The sequence below is a fragment of the Pleurodeles waltl genome, chromosome 10 (assembly GCF_031143425.1).
Source record: "Pleurodeles waltl isolate 20211129_DDA chromosome 10, aPleWal1.hap1.20221129, whole genome shotgun sequence".
In the NCBI taxonomy this organism is placed as follows: Eukaryota; Metazoa; Chordata; class Amphibia; order Caudata; family Salamandridae; genus Pleurodeles; species Pleurodeles waltl.
Window position 1 is genome coordinate 925,243,056 of NC_090449.1, and position 17,520 is coordinate 925,260,575.

Genomic DNA, 17,520 nt, shown 5'->3' on the forward strand with positions numbered 1-17,520 from the left:
AAGAGTTTTTCCAGACTACTCTGCAAGATTAGTCCACCATTTTTGATTTAGTACCATTTCAAAGTGGTTAACAGAAGTTATTGTTGAACAGTTTCTGTAACCTCATTCTCGAAGCCTTGAAAAAGTCCGAAAGGACGAAACACGTGTTGGCTGTTTTTTCTGTTCTCTCTTATGCCGTGCTATTGTATATGGACATGTTGATCTTTCAGAATTATTGCGTTTTCACTCAGTATAGAAAATTAAAAATTATTCTTCTGTAACTGTACTCATCTTGGACTTATTTTTGGAGTGCCCTGGTTTGCTCTTGTTTATGCACTCAAGCACCGCTGAAAAGGGCACCGCCAAATCAAGCACCGCTGAATAGGGCAACGCCGAATCAAGCACTGCTAGCCCATGAGCGGCAGGGGCACTGACGCAACTGGGTCCTTCACAGGGTGAGTGATGCACTCTGGGCACCAGTCCCCCTCCAGAACTAGTGGAGAGATCCATCCACTACCTCTGTCCTTCACAGGATGAAGCACTCTGGGCACCAGTCCCCCTCCAGAACCAGTGGAGAGATCCATCCACTACCTCTGTCCTTCACAGGATGAAGCACTCTGGGCACCAGTCCCCCTCCAGAACCAGTGGAGAGATCCATCCACTACCTCTGTCCTTCACAGGATGAAGCACTCTGGGCACCAGTCCCCCTCCAGAACCAGTGGAGACTGTTGTCCACTTGAGAGACTGTGGCTTTGCACTCCCCAGGATAATACAGTGGGCAAACCACCCACTGGAGAGACTTGAGAGACTGTGGCTTTGCACTCCCCAGGATTGAACAGTGGGCATTGAGCCCCCTCGTGGATCTGGTGTTGTGCACTCATCCGGCTGAGGTGCCCCCCTTCCCTTCCCCCTGAGGTGCCTGTTGTATTTCTATCTGATGCCCCTGCAGTGTTCTCTCTGTTTTGATCGGGTATCGAGTGTGGGCCTCGCCCATGCATTTTGGGCCCAGTGGTCCACGGACTATAAATGGTGCGATACCTGGACTTGTATTATTGGTGTATATATTTGTTTATAGTTTATATGTATTTTTGCGTACTGGATTTTAATAGATTACAATGGTTACACTCATTTCCTTTTGTCTTTGAATTCTTCTGGAGGGGATTGGGGGGGTGTAACTGTAATGTATCAACATGTATTAGTGTGTGTGTTGTAGTGGGTGAGGGTGGGGGTGGGGGTGTTGCGTGTGTGTGTCCCTGTTTTTTGCCTCCCCTATGTCGTATGTGCAGTACTCACCGTGGTCTTCGCTGCCGGCATTCATGCTCCTGGTAGAGGAGCAGGTAGACTATCGCAGGTAGAATTTGGAGTTCCGGTTACATGGTGTCCTCGTTCCTTGTGGGGTGTGTAGAGGTGAGCGTTTTCCCTTCGGAATTCCTGTTTCCGCCATGTTTTTATCCGCAGTGAATCCGCCCCGGAAAAGGTGACGGATTGGCCTGTCATAATAGTGTGGGCGGTACATTGTCTCCCGCCTGTCTGTTGGAGGTGACCGCCAAGCTGTTTGTTTGTACCGCCATGGCGGTCGGAGTGTTAAAGTGGTTGTCTTTGTTGGCGGTTTCCGCCACGGTCGTAATTGCAATTTTTTTACCACCGCTTTAACACCGTCCGCCAGGGTTGTAATGACCACCTTAGTTTTTACATTCACAAACGGGAACGAGTCCTGAGGGAACCCTTATGTACTTGTGACAGATGCCTACAAACCCCTAGATATTTGTACCAGATAACTACAATACATCGATTTCAGACACTGAATCGGTATCAATTTGAAATCTCATTTTAGGAGTCAAAGTAAGTTTCTGGCTCCTAAATTTGTATTAGTGAGTAAAATACTGCATTTTAACGTCGGAAACGCTGAATCGGAGTGTTTATGATTATTAATACGCTTAGTAGATTTGCCCCTTTACCTCAAACAGATGGATTTTTGAATTCCTTCATATTAACTTTTTTAAATTCCTGATACGGATTCCACCATCAGCCCTAAATTCATTATTCCGATTTCTTTTTAGGTCCTTAATCCATACGGGTTACACAAGCAGCAAGAATCGGCCCCAAATGGGTTAAGTGAAGAAAGTCAATCCTGCTTAATTCTTCAAACATTTCCAGGGAAGCCCCACCAACGGATTTAGAAAGCTGAGCGCCACAGGATACCCAGCAAAACCCCCACAGATCTTCAGCTGGTGGATTCAGGCGTGTATTTTTCGACTTGCTTACATTTACTGTACAATCTGTAATAGAAGGCCAAGCAAAAGTAACCACGCATATGTACTCATTTGTTCTTCTAAGCCTCAGCCTGTGTGTTTCCAGTGAAAGCAAGTGACAGGCAACTGCACTGTGATTGCGACTCCTGTAACATATCCAACTGATAGCACATCTAACTAGAGGAGAAATACGGGCTATAGCGGAGAAAAGCTTTGAGCGTAGGCAGTGCTTCTTCCTGTTACCATAACCGCTTCATTTACACGATTCCCAGAACATCTTCTGCAGATAGTCCTCTCACAATCCTGCATCACTTTATGGCCAGATAAAGGTTTACGTTTATTACTATTTTCACCACACCCCAGAAGGACATACTTTGAATAGCAGCGACCTTCTCCAGGGAGGCCAGTCCATTGCGGTTCGGCGTTTGATGCAGAAGACTTTCTGGGAGGGGCTCCAGCTGTGGGAAGAAAATGACACCGCATCAATAGCTTGTTTTGACCTGACGAACAGGAACCCAAAATTCCCCAGGAAATCAAAAGACTTCAACTCTATGATAAACTACAAAGCTAACATGTTGTATTTCTGGTTCCAATTCTCGCAAGGACAGGAAGGAATATGACTTTGTTGTTCTTTGCCACGACATGCAAGGGGCTTTCCTATTGGTCGGAGGACTAATCTTGGGAGTGTGGGCAGGTGCATGTGTGCTTTTCATTTCCTTATATGAAATCATACTCAAATCACATTCTTTGGTATCCCTAGGTGTGCACTTGGCCTGAACCTTCAAAGTCCTTTTATTTCTCCTTTCGTGTTCTCATTTTAAATCTTTTGACACTCACTCCAGGTTGAAAGAAAACTTGGTGACATACTCGAGGAGCCCTCCGCAGACGTGATACCCATCTCCCATCCTAAAAATCATGTAAACCTGGATCTCGCCAGGGCTTTATTAAAAGGATGTATGGGGGCATGAGCAAATAGAAAGATTCTTGAAGTAAGCAGTTTGTGAGAACGATAATTCCTATCTTCATTTCCTTATTCCATGTTTCACTCCCGTTCTATATCCTCTGTCTCAAACAACTCAACACAAACATTCTTCCATTGCTGCTGCTTTCGAACAGCTCCTTGACCTTGCATACTGCTCGATATTTTTACATTTTGTAACTCAAATTCTAATCTCTTTCTATCTCTATTTTTCTTATCCTCATTATCACTCCTTGCTTGTCATCCGTGCTCTATTGCGCCCCATCTTCAGTTATTCATCTTTTGCATTGAGGCTCTTTTCCTCAATGTCCCTCTCTCCTATTGCCTTCTTTGTCTTCTCACCGTGACCCGGTTATTGCCCAACTTTCTGCTCATCAAATGGTGACAAATTATAACTCTAAATTTTAACAAGTTTTTAATTTCTAAGGTTTGTGTAGTTTAAGTTGGTTTGTATAGAAATAATACAGTACGTTTTCCTAACTATAACTTCTCTTTAACCTTTAGTATGGTTTTTTGAATATCTATGGTTTTATTGTTTGGAAAAAACAGTTTGTAATTATTTAATGATGTTAATTTTGGTATTGGGCATTTTATATATATATATATATATATATATATATATATATATATATATATATATATATATATATATCAGATTTGAATATTACCATACTTTCTTGATAATTTCTCAAAGAGTAATGTACAGTGGAGTGGCATACAGTGGAGTAGAGTGGACTTTAGAGGCAAGAGGCATACAGTGAGGTTAAGTAGAGCGGCTTGAAGTGGTGTACAGTAGAGTGGCATAGAGTGTAGTGGCATAGAATATGGTGGTGTATACCAAAGTGGCATAGAGTGAAGTGGGGTGCTGTGAAGTAGGATAGAACGAAGTGAGGTAGAGTAAAGTGGGACTGAGTAAAGTGGTGTGTATTAAAGTGGTGTACAGTAAAGTGGGAGATAGTGAGGTGGGGGAAAGTGAAGTGGGGTAGAGTAGAATCACAGAGTGCAGTGCTACACAGTAGAGAACAGTGACAGAGTGAAATGACATAGAATGGAGAAGAATACAGTGAAGTAGAGTGGCATACAGTGCAGTGGAGCTCAGGGGCTTGGAGTGTCGTAGACTGGTGTGGAATAGAGTGGTATATAATAAAGAGGCATAGAGTTAAGTGGAGTAGAGTGAAGTGGGATAGAGTAGAGTGGCATGCAGTAGAGAGTCATAGAGTGAAACTGTTAAGACTGAAGTGAGGTACAATGACGTGAGGTAGAGTGCAGTGTCAGAGCACAGTGGCATTGAGCAGATTGTCATACAGTGAAGTTGGGTAAAGTTAAGTACTCTAAAGTGAAGTAAAATGGGGTAGAGTGAAGTAGCACAGAGTAGAGTGCTATTGAGTAGAGTGGGTTAGAGTGCAGTGGGGTTAAGCAAATTGGGTTTGAGCAATGTGGCTTAGAATAGAGTGGAGTAGACTGGTAAAGGATGGCATGTAGTGGAGTAGAGTTCAGCATTGTACGGTGCAGTGACAAACATTGCAGTGGCACAGGGTGCAGTGTTGTAGAGTAGAGTGGTACAGAGTATATAACAGAGGCATAGCGTAGAGTGGTACAGAGTAGAGTGGGGTAGAGAGAAGTGGGGTAGATTAGAGTATCAGAATAGAGTGGCATAGAGTGAAATGGGGTAGAGTAGGGGGGCACAGCGTACAGAACAGTGGTATAGAGTGAAGTGGCAAACAGTAGAGTGGTACAGAATAGAGTGGAGTGGAGTAAAGTGGATTTAAGTGTCGGAGAGGATAGTGGCATTGAGTACATTGAGGTAGAGATAGAGTGCAGTGATGTAAGTAGAGTGGCACACATTAGATGGCTTAGAGTGAAGTGGGGTTAAGTGAAAAGGGGTAGAATGAAGTGATGTAGAGTGAAGTAGGGTAGAGTGAAGTGGATAGGGTGCAGCGGGATAGGATAGAGTGCACTGCTATATAGAAGCATTGGGCAGAGTGCAATGATGCGGAGCAGAGTGCCATGGCATAGAGTGGAGTGCAGTAGAGTGCAAAAAAGTGGTGTAGAGTGGATTGGAGTTGAGTGGTTTAGATTGCCAGTGAGTGCAATGGCAGAGTAGAGTGGTGCAGAGTAGACTAGATTGGCATATTGTACATTGCACCACTCTATTGTATGCCACTGCAGTACAGTAGAGTGCAGTGGGGTACAGTGCAGTGGTGTACAATAGAGTTGGGTAGTGTGTTCTATTAATGCACCCCTCTACTTGCATCCCTTAATTCTTTTTTAAACATTTCTAAGTACTGCAATATTCTTGAAGGAGTACTGCAGTACTTTGAAATAAAAAAAAAAATATATATAAACCAAGATAAATAATTGTACCTACATGTACACATTATTCTAAATTCCCTCAAGTCTTACTATAGCTTAATAACATAGCCAGCCCCTGCAGCCAAGCCCCTGCCAACCACCCAACCCCATACTGAGTGCGCCCCTTGGTCTGGCACAGTCTGAGCTGGCTGCAGGTGTGCATGTCACCCCTACCCCGGCAGATTTCAGTCCCAGGGACCCCATCCCCCTGGACCTGGCCTTTTAATTTTTTTGGGGGGGCGGAGGGGAGCCACGCAGCCTTTCCCCTAGCTGATTTTAGCAAATGGGACTCCAACCCCTGGGCCCTGTCGTTAATATATTTGTTTCTTTGGGTGAGAGGGTGGTGTGGCCACCCTCTCTGGGCTGATCTTGGCCCCAGGTACCCCATCCCTAGGGGTCCATCCTTCTAAATTTTGTTTTGGGAGGGGAGTGGACCATGCGCCCCTGCCAATTTCAGCCCCTAGGATCCCATCCCTGGTGCCCGTCCTTCATAGATTAGCCATATATATAGGCTGTTCATGGCCTTTGGTCGTGCATAGTCAGAGCTGACCGCAGGTCCGTGTCTCCACCCTCCCCAGGCTGATCTTGGCTCCGGCGTCCCCATCCTCAGGTGCCTGGCAATGTGACCTGGGTGCACCCCCCAGGGCACCCACTAACAATGTTGGGGACTGTGGAGGGAGCCTAAAGGTCCCTTTGGCCACAGCCTGCTCCCCACCTCCTGTGGGAGCCAGCATTGCTGTCACAGAGAGGAAGCTGCTTTAGCTCTAGCTCCTCTGTGAGGGCAATGCTTCCTCTGTCTATCTGTTTGCATCTCCGTGGAAAGGGAAACAGAGGAAACCTCGGCTTACAGGGAGGGAGAGCTGTTTGACAACTTTCCCTCACTGTGCGCAGTGTTTGCTGTGACTTGGCAGCAGCTGTCAAGCTTACTATAGCTTAAAACCATAGCCAGCCCCTGCAGCCAAGCCCCTCCCAACCACCCAACCCAACACTGAGTGCGCCCCTTGGTTAGGCGCAGTCTGAGCTGGCTGCAGGTGTGCATGTCACACCTACCCCAGCAGATTTCAGTCCCAGGGACCCCATCCCCCTGGACCTGGCCTTTTAATTTTTTTTGGGGGGGGCGGGAGGGGAGCCACGCAGCCTTTCCCCTAGCTGATTTTAGCCATGGGACTACAACCCCTGGGCCCTGTTGTTAATATATTTGTTTCTTTGGGTGAGAGGGTGGTGTGGACACCCTCCCTGGGTTGATCTTGGCCCCAGGTACCCCATCCAGAGGGGTCCATCCTTCTAAATTTTGTTTTGGGAGGGAAGTGGACCATGCGCCTCTGCCAATTTCAGCCCCTAGGATCCCATCCCTGGTGCCCGTCCTTCATAGATTAGCCATATATATAGGCTGTGCATAGCTTTTGGTCATGCACAGTCAGAGCTGACCGCAGGTCCGTGTCTCCACCCTCCCCAGGCTGATCTTGGCTCCGGGGTCCCCATCCTCAGGTGCCTGGCCATGTGACCTGGGTGCACCCCCCAGGGCACCCACTAACAATGTTGGGGACTGTGGAGGGAGCCTAAAGGTCCCAGTGGCCACAGCCTGCTCCCCACCTCCTGTGGGAGCCAGCATTGCTGTCAGAGAGAGGAAGCTGCTTTATCTCTAGCTCCTCTGTGAGGGCAATGCTTCCTCTGTCTACCTGTTTGCATCTCTGTGGAAAGGGAAACAGAGGAAACCTTGGCTTACAGGGAGGGAGAGCTGTTTGACAACTTTCCCTCGCTGTGAGCAGTGTTTGCTGTGACTTAGCGGCAGCTGTCAAAGCTGCCGCCAAGCCACAGCAATCAGCTATGTCCCGGGGATGGGCAATGGGCACCCTGGGACATAGCAGGAGCTGACCTTGAGGTGTGGAGGTCCACAAGTCCACAGCTGGCTCCATGGGGGGGTGTGGTGCACAGCCCCGTCCAACTTTACAGTTTAACCCTGGGAAGGTAGTGGTACCCAGGGCAGAGTGTCTGGAATGGACCCCCTTGATTATTTTCACTATTTAACAAACTGCATTTAAGTGAACACAAATTACAGACTGCTTGAAGGCGTGCAAGGATTAAGGACTACACAGTGGCCATATTAAAATGAGAATTTCAAATAGTTTGGGATAGGAACACATTTCCATTCTGATATTCCCTAATAGAATCTAAAGTAAACTAAGCATAAACTGCCAGAAATTGTATAACTCTGTAAAATAAAATATAAATATGAATCATATTCTTCTATGCCATTCAAACTTTCCCATGTACGCCTTATTTTGCATGCCGAATATTTATTGGGTTATATATTTCATGAAAAAAAATATATTTTGAACATTATAAATTTTTTTAACAATACACATTTTGAGGAGAGTTGGACATCAGGTTTCTTTGTTTTATACAAGGACTTTTATATATACATTAACATAGGTCTATTTGTTAACATTACTCATCATTAAATTAAACAGTTATGTTCTCCGACAACTGTTCTAGCTCAGTGGCCTTCCTCCTATGTTTCTCAGTACTGCCCCACTGGGTTAACTACCTTCCGGAATACACCTAGTAAAATTAAATACATTATCATTGTATTTCAAAAATGTTCTTTTGTGAGGGATCATGCAAATCCCTATATCCCACTTCTAGGTGTTTAATGTACATATGTGGATTCGCAAATTGAGCTCCCATATAAATTAAATTTGGAAGTGATAGTATAGAAATTAGAAGGCCGTGGACTACCTTTTATTGATATGGGAATTCCTCTATTATTGGCCACATTATGATATCTGCAAAAGATCTAAACCTGATAACCTTTGAAATTGAAGTACAGTGCTTAGTGACCATGCTGTACTTAAACTCCTTCTAACTATCACCTATAACAAGACAAATTTGATGGATAGATCACCCCTATAAAAGCTGTGGGCAGAAATGATGTCAGCATTAAATGGGCCGGTGTCAATGAGCCAACAATGCTAGCATCTATACTTACGGATTGTTGGGAAACCTTTGTTATTTGTACTGAATGGGTGGGGTGGACCATGAAAGGTTGAAGGAGGCATTCTCTAAAATAACTTCAGCAACTGCAGGTAATCTCAAAATCACGGATGAAGATCAAGGGAAGTTAAGGAAAGATAAGGGGTTGTTTAACTCACACTGCACCAGAGCAAACCAGGCTTTAAGGAAGGCACTGCAAGAAGGTCAGAGAAATAGGGGAAGGATCAATGTGCTGAAAAGGACCTATAAGGTATCACTGGGTAAAAGGGAAAAGGAACTCAAGAAGCAGGCAGGGGCAGATCTTGAATGAGCTGCAGAAACTAATATTGATAACCTATCTTGGAAAACCATAAATTCTACCTTTCTTAAATATGGCTGTTCCCTTCCTATTTGCGACTCGCAGTGGTATGCAATTCCATTGTCGCAAATGGAGTCGCAGTTACCATCCACTTGAAGGAAAACGGGCTACACTTGTTCCCAGCAGGCCTCCATCCCTGTGAGTGCCCATAGTCGCTGTGGGGGCGCAAATTGCGACCCACCTCATTAATGAGGTGGGTCTTTGCGACCCCATAGTGACTCGCAGACGGTGTCTGAGACACCGTTCTGCATAGCAAATTGCGAGTTGCAATTTGCGAGTCGCTCGGACTCGCAAATTGCAAGTCGCAATTTGCCGTCTTCCTACATCTGGTCCATACTTCCTTATGGGTTCATAGACTAACCCACATTTTTAATGTGGCAGTGAAAGGACATTTCCCAAAGTCCTGGAATGAAAGTATGATCATTCCTATATTTAAAAAGGGGGACAGAGGAAATGTTGGATGTTATAGATGGGTTCAGGAAAGAAATAGGTACAGTGAAGCAGGGTACACATTTTCACCTTATTGTTAGCAAATAAAGAATTGAACGTGAGGGGAATATTCACCTGTGTTTGTGGATCTGTCCAGTGCTTCAGAGGCATGCAATACTATGGCAGGTGTTAACTGGTATAGGGGATCCAATAGATAATTTGTTACCTATTCCAGTTGTATTCAAGCATAAAATCGTGTATACGTTTTGGGAAAAACAGGGAATGTACATAGAAATTTTGAGTGACACGTGGAATTAGGCAAGGCTGTGTCGCTTTTATTTTCATTATTTATAAACATGGTGGACGGATTTTTGCAGAGTATAAATGCTAATACACCTAGAGCGGAATCCCGAGCCACCCGAAATTATATGCAAATGATGCAGTGCTTTTATCAAGGACGGCCAATGGTATCCAGCAAGTGATAAACCACTTCGTAGCCTTTATGGAGGGCAGAGTTCCTAAACGTAACCTAACTAAAAATCTGTATTATGGTATGTGGCAAAAGATTAAAAAAAAGAAAGAATCATTTTGTCCAGGGTCAAAAATGAGAAGCAGTAAAAGTTTTCAATTGCCTTGATATATTGTTCTCTCAGAAAGGAGATTAGACATTACACCTGAAAACTGCTAAACTAAAATTTATAAGAGCTACTGGAGCAGTGCAGAGTTTTGCTTAAAAGATATGCAGCAAGCCACCTAGAGAAATCATGAAACTGTATAAAAGTAAATGCCTCTCTGCTGCTTTATGTGGTTCCGCAGTCTGGGGTTGGGTGAATTGACACAGGAAGAAAATCTTCTTACGCAGACGTTTGGGTGTTCCAAGGTTGACTCCTGACTAATTTGTACATAAAAAACTTGACATTGGGTTTATGAAGATTCCTTTAAGCCTAACTTACTAACTAGGTGGCATGGTATATGGATGAAGCAGGGCACAAAGTTCACTAGGGACACTGTAAGAGATTGCCTCAGACATGATCACCATGAAAAGATACCATGGGTCCAGTATGTAAATGCATTATTACAAGAATCAGGCAATAGCATTTCTGTTCTACATTCTCATAGTATTTTGCAGTTTAGCAAAAAGGCAATAAGATCAATTTATAAGGTGAGAAGAGAAGCTAACAGGGATTGTCTGGTAAGACCAAAGATCACTGTGGACAGATACTGTATGGGTGTTTTCGACACAGAGTATCCAGGGATATCTGGGAAATATGACCAATACCCAGGATAGGTTACTGTTAACAAGATAACACCTTGAACAGCTACACTATCTAGTAACACTCCCTAAATCAGTAATATGTTCCCAGAACCTTCCAAGCTGCCCATGTGATGGAAATGCCACACAAATGACAATCCCTTTTATGTTATTCTGTAAATTACATTAGAGTAATGTGGAGTCCACAGAGGCAGGAGCAAGTGGGCCACAGATAGGTGAAGCAGTGTCATGGTACCCTTGAAGACTGTATGACTACAGGGCCATGCAACCCCTGCCCCCTGAAAAGCATCTGTAGTGACTTTAGGTGGGCACTCATTACTCTGCCAGCAAGTACTGTCAGGCGAGTTTCCACCTATATGCTATGAAAGATGTTAGCACTGCATGCTTGTTGAACATAAGTTATTCATTATTGCGATCAACTCAGGGCAAATAAGTATACTGTAAATCATGATGAAAGCCCAGGACCTTGTGTAGGCCAGCATTAAGGCTGAAACATATTGACAATATAAGTGAGGGTCTTTGGACCATTAGAAACTTAATCACCCCTCCTTTTGAATTTGTAATCACACCATCGAGAGCCACCAATAAAGGAATGTCCTTGACCATTGATAGGTATTTTTATCTTTAAATACCCCTGTAGGTTCTCTCAAGTGCTCCCTAAAATATGGTTGAGCCCACCTCGGTTTTTAGGGGCAGAGACAGAACTGATGATGAAGCATGCCACTATTAGAGTGGGTGAGGGTCACATATCAAGAGAAAAACTTCTCTCTGGACATGCCATGCAGGACGCTTTACAATAAGGATGTCTCTATCATTGTTCTTACATTACATTGGCTAGGAATACCCATATTATTCTGATGATTCGTGTGGGATAGTGTGGGATAGTGTATTCTCTAGACCTCCAAGTACTGGGAATTCTCTTCCGTGTCCTCCAAGTGACAGGAACAATTAGGGTCCTCTTTCACTTTTGTTACTGTCTGATGTTTAATGAACCATGATAAACTGAAGTTTTCTGGTTTGTTTAGGATTTGTATTTTAAATGTTTTTCTTAGCTAACTTCAACTGTTCTCAGTGGATCTTATTACATTGGTAATGGACATTTTTGCAATGATTAATAGTGCAAAATAAAGATTATTTGAATATTTACAGTATACACTTATTTGTGCAAGGACTACAGATTTGAAGACAATACTCTCTACGGTAAAAGCCAGTGTAGAGAAGGTAGCACCTACGAAATATGATCTGTAGCTTTTAAGCACAATACTAAACTTACAGCAAATGTCTGCGCTAATTGTATGGTCGAGAGAGATCGCATTACACTAGTACAATTGGGTTGCTATAAACAGAACCAAGATCATAAGCTTGAGCACAGAGGAGAATTGAACTAGTAGTCTCTTCTTGGTTTGCAACTGGAATAAGCAGGACCTAACCACAGATTTAACCTACTCACCTTATGAAAGATTTGAATTGACTTTCACTCCTGGGTTCTTGACACATGATATTGAAGGACAGAGAATAGCAGTTTCATTTCTTTTTAACTTCAAATGATTATTAATCTTCCACTGTTCAACTTGAGATGGACTGTTGAACATTGTGTCATTTAGATCATTATGTCAATTGGGTCAGTTGAGAGTTTTAGCATAATCTGTGTATCATCTGCTTGCATGAAGTGGTCAAGTCTGTAAAATTGAATCAGCACAGTCACAAATTAACTAGCAAAATGGATAATATTTAACATAGAAGGACTCTGCAATGTAATATGTGACTTTGGGGTGAGTGCTCTTTCGTATTAAGAATAAACACCTATTTAAAATCAAATAACAGATCAGTTCCCATTCAGGGTCTTCATTACTGAAATTCTGTGGATTTGATTTGTGGATGATTTTAAGAAGATTTGATGGTTTGCAGCATGGCAGATAGATCGAGCAAAATATATTCTGCAGAGATACTGTCATCTACAGACTAGTGTAAAGTGGCAACTATGGAAACTACCACAGTTTCTGTGCTGCCACCCGGCCTGAAGCTTACATGTTGAAGGGTGTAGTAGGCTATTGGTTTTGATTAAGTCTGTTTGCTTCTGAAAATCTGCTCTTTCCAGCAATTTAGCCACATAAGGTAGCTGTGAAATTGGGAGATAGTTTGACAGATTTTCAGGAATTAATGACATTTTTAAGAGAGGCATGATGTGCAGAAAAAGAAGCAGACTGAAGAGAGCACCCCAAAAGGTAAAACAGAGGATGGAAAAAGCAACACGAGGGTGGGCGAGAAGCACATGGGTGAGAGTGAGAGTAATGTGGAGCTGGAGAACAACAAGGACACAGGCGAGAGAGAAATGTGAGAAAAAGAGCAGCACACTACTAAGTCAGAACAACATGGGAATTGATGGTTGAAAAAGGAAAATGAAAAAGAGACCTGGAAAACGCACACTCTGATGGAGTGCTTAAGCAAAAAGTAGTTCCCTGAAAGTGAGCAGTGAAAGGATACAAGTAAAGAGGTTATACTCCAGGGGAGCGACAGACACAAGATGGACAATAAAAGTCACTGAATAAGAAGCAAGCTAATGAGTGACAATAATGACAAGCAATGTTAAGCAATGAGCGGGCTTTAAGCCCAGTGTAAAATCTGGTAAACTGGAAATAGGTTATATGCAACCAGACGGCTACACTATCTGGTAGTCTTAACCTAAAAAAACGAATTTGTCAGCTACTTGCAATTGCTTGGGCCGCATCTCAGTCCATCGTTTTTCACCTACCATGCCGCCTCGGTTTGGACACACCCATACGCAAACCAAGCTTGACCTTGCTCCACTAGGACCAGTGCCCAACTGCCAGGTCAGGTCCTCCCTGAACCAGAACACAAGTAGCCCTAAAATGGTTTCACCCTGATTAGGCTCATTAGTAGCATATAGTGTGTATCCAGTGACACAGTGAACACGAGAATCATGTCTAGGCATACCCGTCACATTTAAAGCATAAACTGCAACAACAAGGTGGTGGATGGAATGCTTGAATTAATCTCGAACACTGACAAGAGTTCTGTGCGGCATCACAGTTCATCATTTTTTACTCATCATGTCATGTCAGTTTTTAGCCAACCATACGCAAATAAGGATATACTCTACTCCAATAGAAACAGTCCAGCCCAAACTGCCAGGCCAGGTCCTCCCTGAACCAGAACACGAGCAACACAAGACCAGCTTCCTTCTGGTTAGGGCTCAGCCAGAAGGTATAGCTTGATTCAAGTGGCACAGTGAGCATGGGAACTATGTCTGCGCATACCTGTCACAATAGTTAATAGGGCTATAATCTTTTTTTAGTTTGGCCTACATTTAAAATTAATATATACATATAATTTACATTATTATTTAATATAAAAGTGTTTAAACATGTCCTAAAAATATAATGTCTGTTGTATCTGATGGTCACGATATTTCTAACATTTTTACGAACCACACTGGTTCTTAAAAAAAGGTGTTATTGCTGGCAGGCAGATGAGACAGAGGGCTCAAGTACATCATTTTGAAATGAGACCCCCATTTTCTGCCAGCCCTGGTGCATGTCTCATATTACGCGCACAATGGAATACTTAATTGATGCACAATAACACATTTGTACAGACACCTGCATGCTGAATCGTTGTTAATTATTGTCCTGAGTTCAACCTCTGTTGCAAATGGAGCAGGTAGGTGCACATTCCCTGAATGATTTGCTGTTCTACCACAATGCCGTTTTATTTTTAATGGTACTTGGTGTGCTGAACCCACTGAAGCATTGAAGTATGAATCATGCAGAACATACGCTTCTGGCAATGCTCCCAGGGTTACTGCCTACATGAAATACAATCATTCCATCCTTAAATTACAAAGTGCCTCTTTCACGTTTCTCACATGATCAGATTCTGTATAAAAGGTCCCGCTATTTTAAAAGGTTTTAACCAACTTGGATATCAATAATGGAACTAATATTGTGTGATCTAAACAAGTAGAATAACAGTGCAGTAGGCAGATTTCCTGTTCCAGAAGTACCATCTTTACACCATATCATATAAATCTAGACAACACTGTTGATTTATTTCATAATCCCATTAAAGCCTTAGTGATTCGCTGCCCTAATGAGTTCCAGCACCTACGTTAAAGGTAGGAACAGACATTTAGACAACATCTACTATGTTTCACATTGGTTCATAAAGCCCATCCTCCTGATTACTAAAGTTGATTCGTCCATTCTACTAACTTGACTCATTGAGTGGTACAATGAGCATGGACTCGGCTCTTCAGCTGCTCTCTGAAACAAGCATTAGCAAAATGAGCTGGTGTTGCCTTTAAAAGCAAGTCCCGACCTATTAGCTTTGCCAGTTCTTTTTTGTTGCATTGGCCTTCTTGCTCCTGTTTATTTTTTTTATTTACCATTCTAAAATGGGCAATGCCCTGTTGGAGCAGTAAAGTAAAATTGTCAAGGTCTGTAATGACATATGTGCATACACATACGTGAATGGCAGCAATCTTGGAATGGAGAGAATGCATTTTCACTATTACAAGATGACTATTGTTAGCACGTCAGACTTTAATAAGTATACTTACAAGGGGACGCGAATACGATGAACCTTTTGACGCGCAATTGAGAAGTTCTTACCATAGCTCCAGTACGTCATCAATAATCCATGCACAATGATCAAAAATCATTAGTAATCAGTAAAATCAATAATCAATGGAGTCAGTAATTGTCACGCACCATAACCTTTCAGTTATGGATAACCACACCTTTAGTAAAAGTTTAGTATGTTTATTTCCCTATATTAACAATGCTAAAATCATGTAGATTAATCTCAAAATCAAATGAAACACATACAAAAACAGCACTGGTTGTCCAAAGCGGTGGAAGAAACGTAATCTAATCAAAGCTTGAACCACGACACATTCTAGAGTTACAGTGCAAATAAATAGCAGAGTCAGTTGCATTAATGAAATGACATACATGTAGTTAAGCAGAGAAACCTATCAAACATCTATCCTTTCCGTCATCAGTCAGAATCCTCCAATAACATCAGATTAGCATCAGCATGTTGGGCTTCATGCAAAACAATTTAGTAACACAAATTTGGAAAACATCTAGCTGTGGATCTATTAAAACAGCACAGTTGGTTTCTAGAAAGAAAAAGCTAAATATGCATAACAGTCAAAGTTTATCATTGTATACCTATCCTCGGTATGGGTCAGCAAGGGAGAATCAGTCTTCATCCTCAGGTCATCAGTCGATCAGCAAGGCATCAGGCTCTCAGTCAGGTATGAGCCTAATGATGGAATGTATATCTCTCTCCTTAAATCTGTAAAATCTCTCCCTCTCCTAAAGTGTCTTCTTCTCCTCTCAAGTTTCTCTCTGAAGTCTCTTCCCTCTGTGGCGTTGTTATATCAAAGTCACTTTAACTATCCCCTAATTACCTATTGGTCAGTTAATTGTATGTTCATACTTTGTCCAATAATATTTCTATACCAAATCTATGAATTCTAATATGTCACCATTCACATACAGTTGATTGGTCCACTTTATGATGTTTTCACCATCCGGCTTGTCAGGTAACAATATTGTTGTAGCTTCCACTCTAGTCAGTAGATCAATATTTTCATTGTTCTTGTCCTGGGAAAGTCAGTCTCCCACACATTACACATAAAATGCTACATTAGTAGGAACATCATCTCCTATCAGTCGGTTCTCACGAAAAGCTTCTGTGAAGCACTTTGAACAAGACAATGGACATTTCCCAGTTTAATTCACTCAGTCAGCAATTTTATTAGCTGCTAAGAAATACAGCTTTTGCATGAGGCCTAGCAAAATAGGCTAAGACACTCACTAAGTTAAGGCCTACAATTAATAAGCTAAAGCATACTTCATAACCCTTAATATGATATATTACTGCATTAATCTAACACCTTTTCAACATTTCATATGTATTAAATCATTAATTAGTACATTTCGTGAACATTGGTGGCCATTCTTCGAGGTCACATTTTCAAATGTGTGATTTATTTTTCTACGTTATTTCATTTTCTACATAAACTCATTATTCAAAATACATAAACACTTGTTACTAAATTTTATTAAAGATACCTGTGCTAGCACCATCACTTATTGCCTGTGTATATGAAGGCATATTAATGCATCAAAGGTCATTTATCCACATTTTATGTACAGTTCTAATTTGTCAGATTGCTATTTATGATCATCAATTTAAATATTAAAGAAAATATTCAAATAAGCACAAAAAAAGAAACAGAAAATAAAATAACAGCTGCCAGGCTCTTGCTGAAAAATGTAAAAAAAAAAAAAACATACAGGAAGAGGAAGGGTGGTGAGGAACGGAGGGGGAAGTGAGTAGCGTGGCAGTAGTGTGCAGCTGTGGGGCCCTTTCATTTAAATAAAGTAACAATATAAATGCTGCACTAGAAGGGGAGGGGCAGGAAACAATGGAGAGAGAAAGAGGTATCCTACCAGCAATGTGCAGCCACTATGCCCCCGCGCAATCAATAACCAAAGGTTGGGAGACAGATAGATAGATAGATAGATAGATAGATAGATAGATAGATAGATAGATAGATAGATAGATAGATAGATAAATAGATAGATTTGCTCTTTCTAGGAGTGCTCAAACAGATCTAAAAAAGGAGTTTCCTCATGGCAGCAGTGGAAGGATACAAATAATCCTATCAGAACTGATATAAAGATGTTATGCTCCAGGGTTGGCCCAAATTAAAGAACAGGAAGGCTAGTCATCAAATAAGGAGCAGAGAATTGGCTAGGTAAGAAAGCCAGCCAATCATTAGAAACGTACTGGCCCAAACGCCTCTGTGTATATTTTATTGCAGACAGTAGGTTTTTGATAATAGACAGCCAAAGCTCTCTGTAAGTGG

At 42.2% G+C, this 17,520-nt stretch overlaps 1 protein-coding gene across 1 annotated transcript in view; it reads right to left on the reverse strand.

Annotated features, from left to right (window-relative positions):
* The window catches only part of LOC138262031 (histone deacetylase 9-like), a 1,178,236-nt gene that overhangs the window by 192,720 nt on the left and 967,996 nt on the right, over nt 1–17,520 (reverse strand). Inside the window, exon 12 of the mRNA XM_069211700.1 lies at nt 2,605–2,689. Coding sequence (XP_069067801.1) covers nt 2,605–2,689 — 85 coding nt within the window. The remainder of the gene's footprint in view (nt 1–2,604; nt 2,690–17,520) is intronic.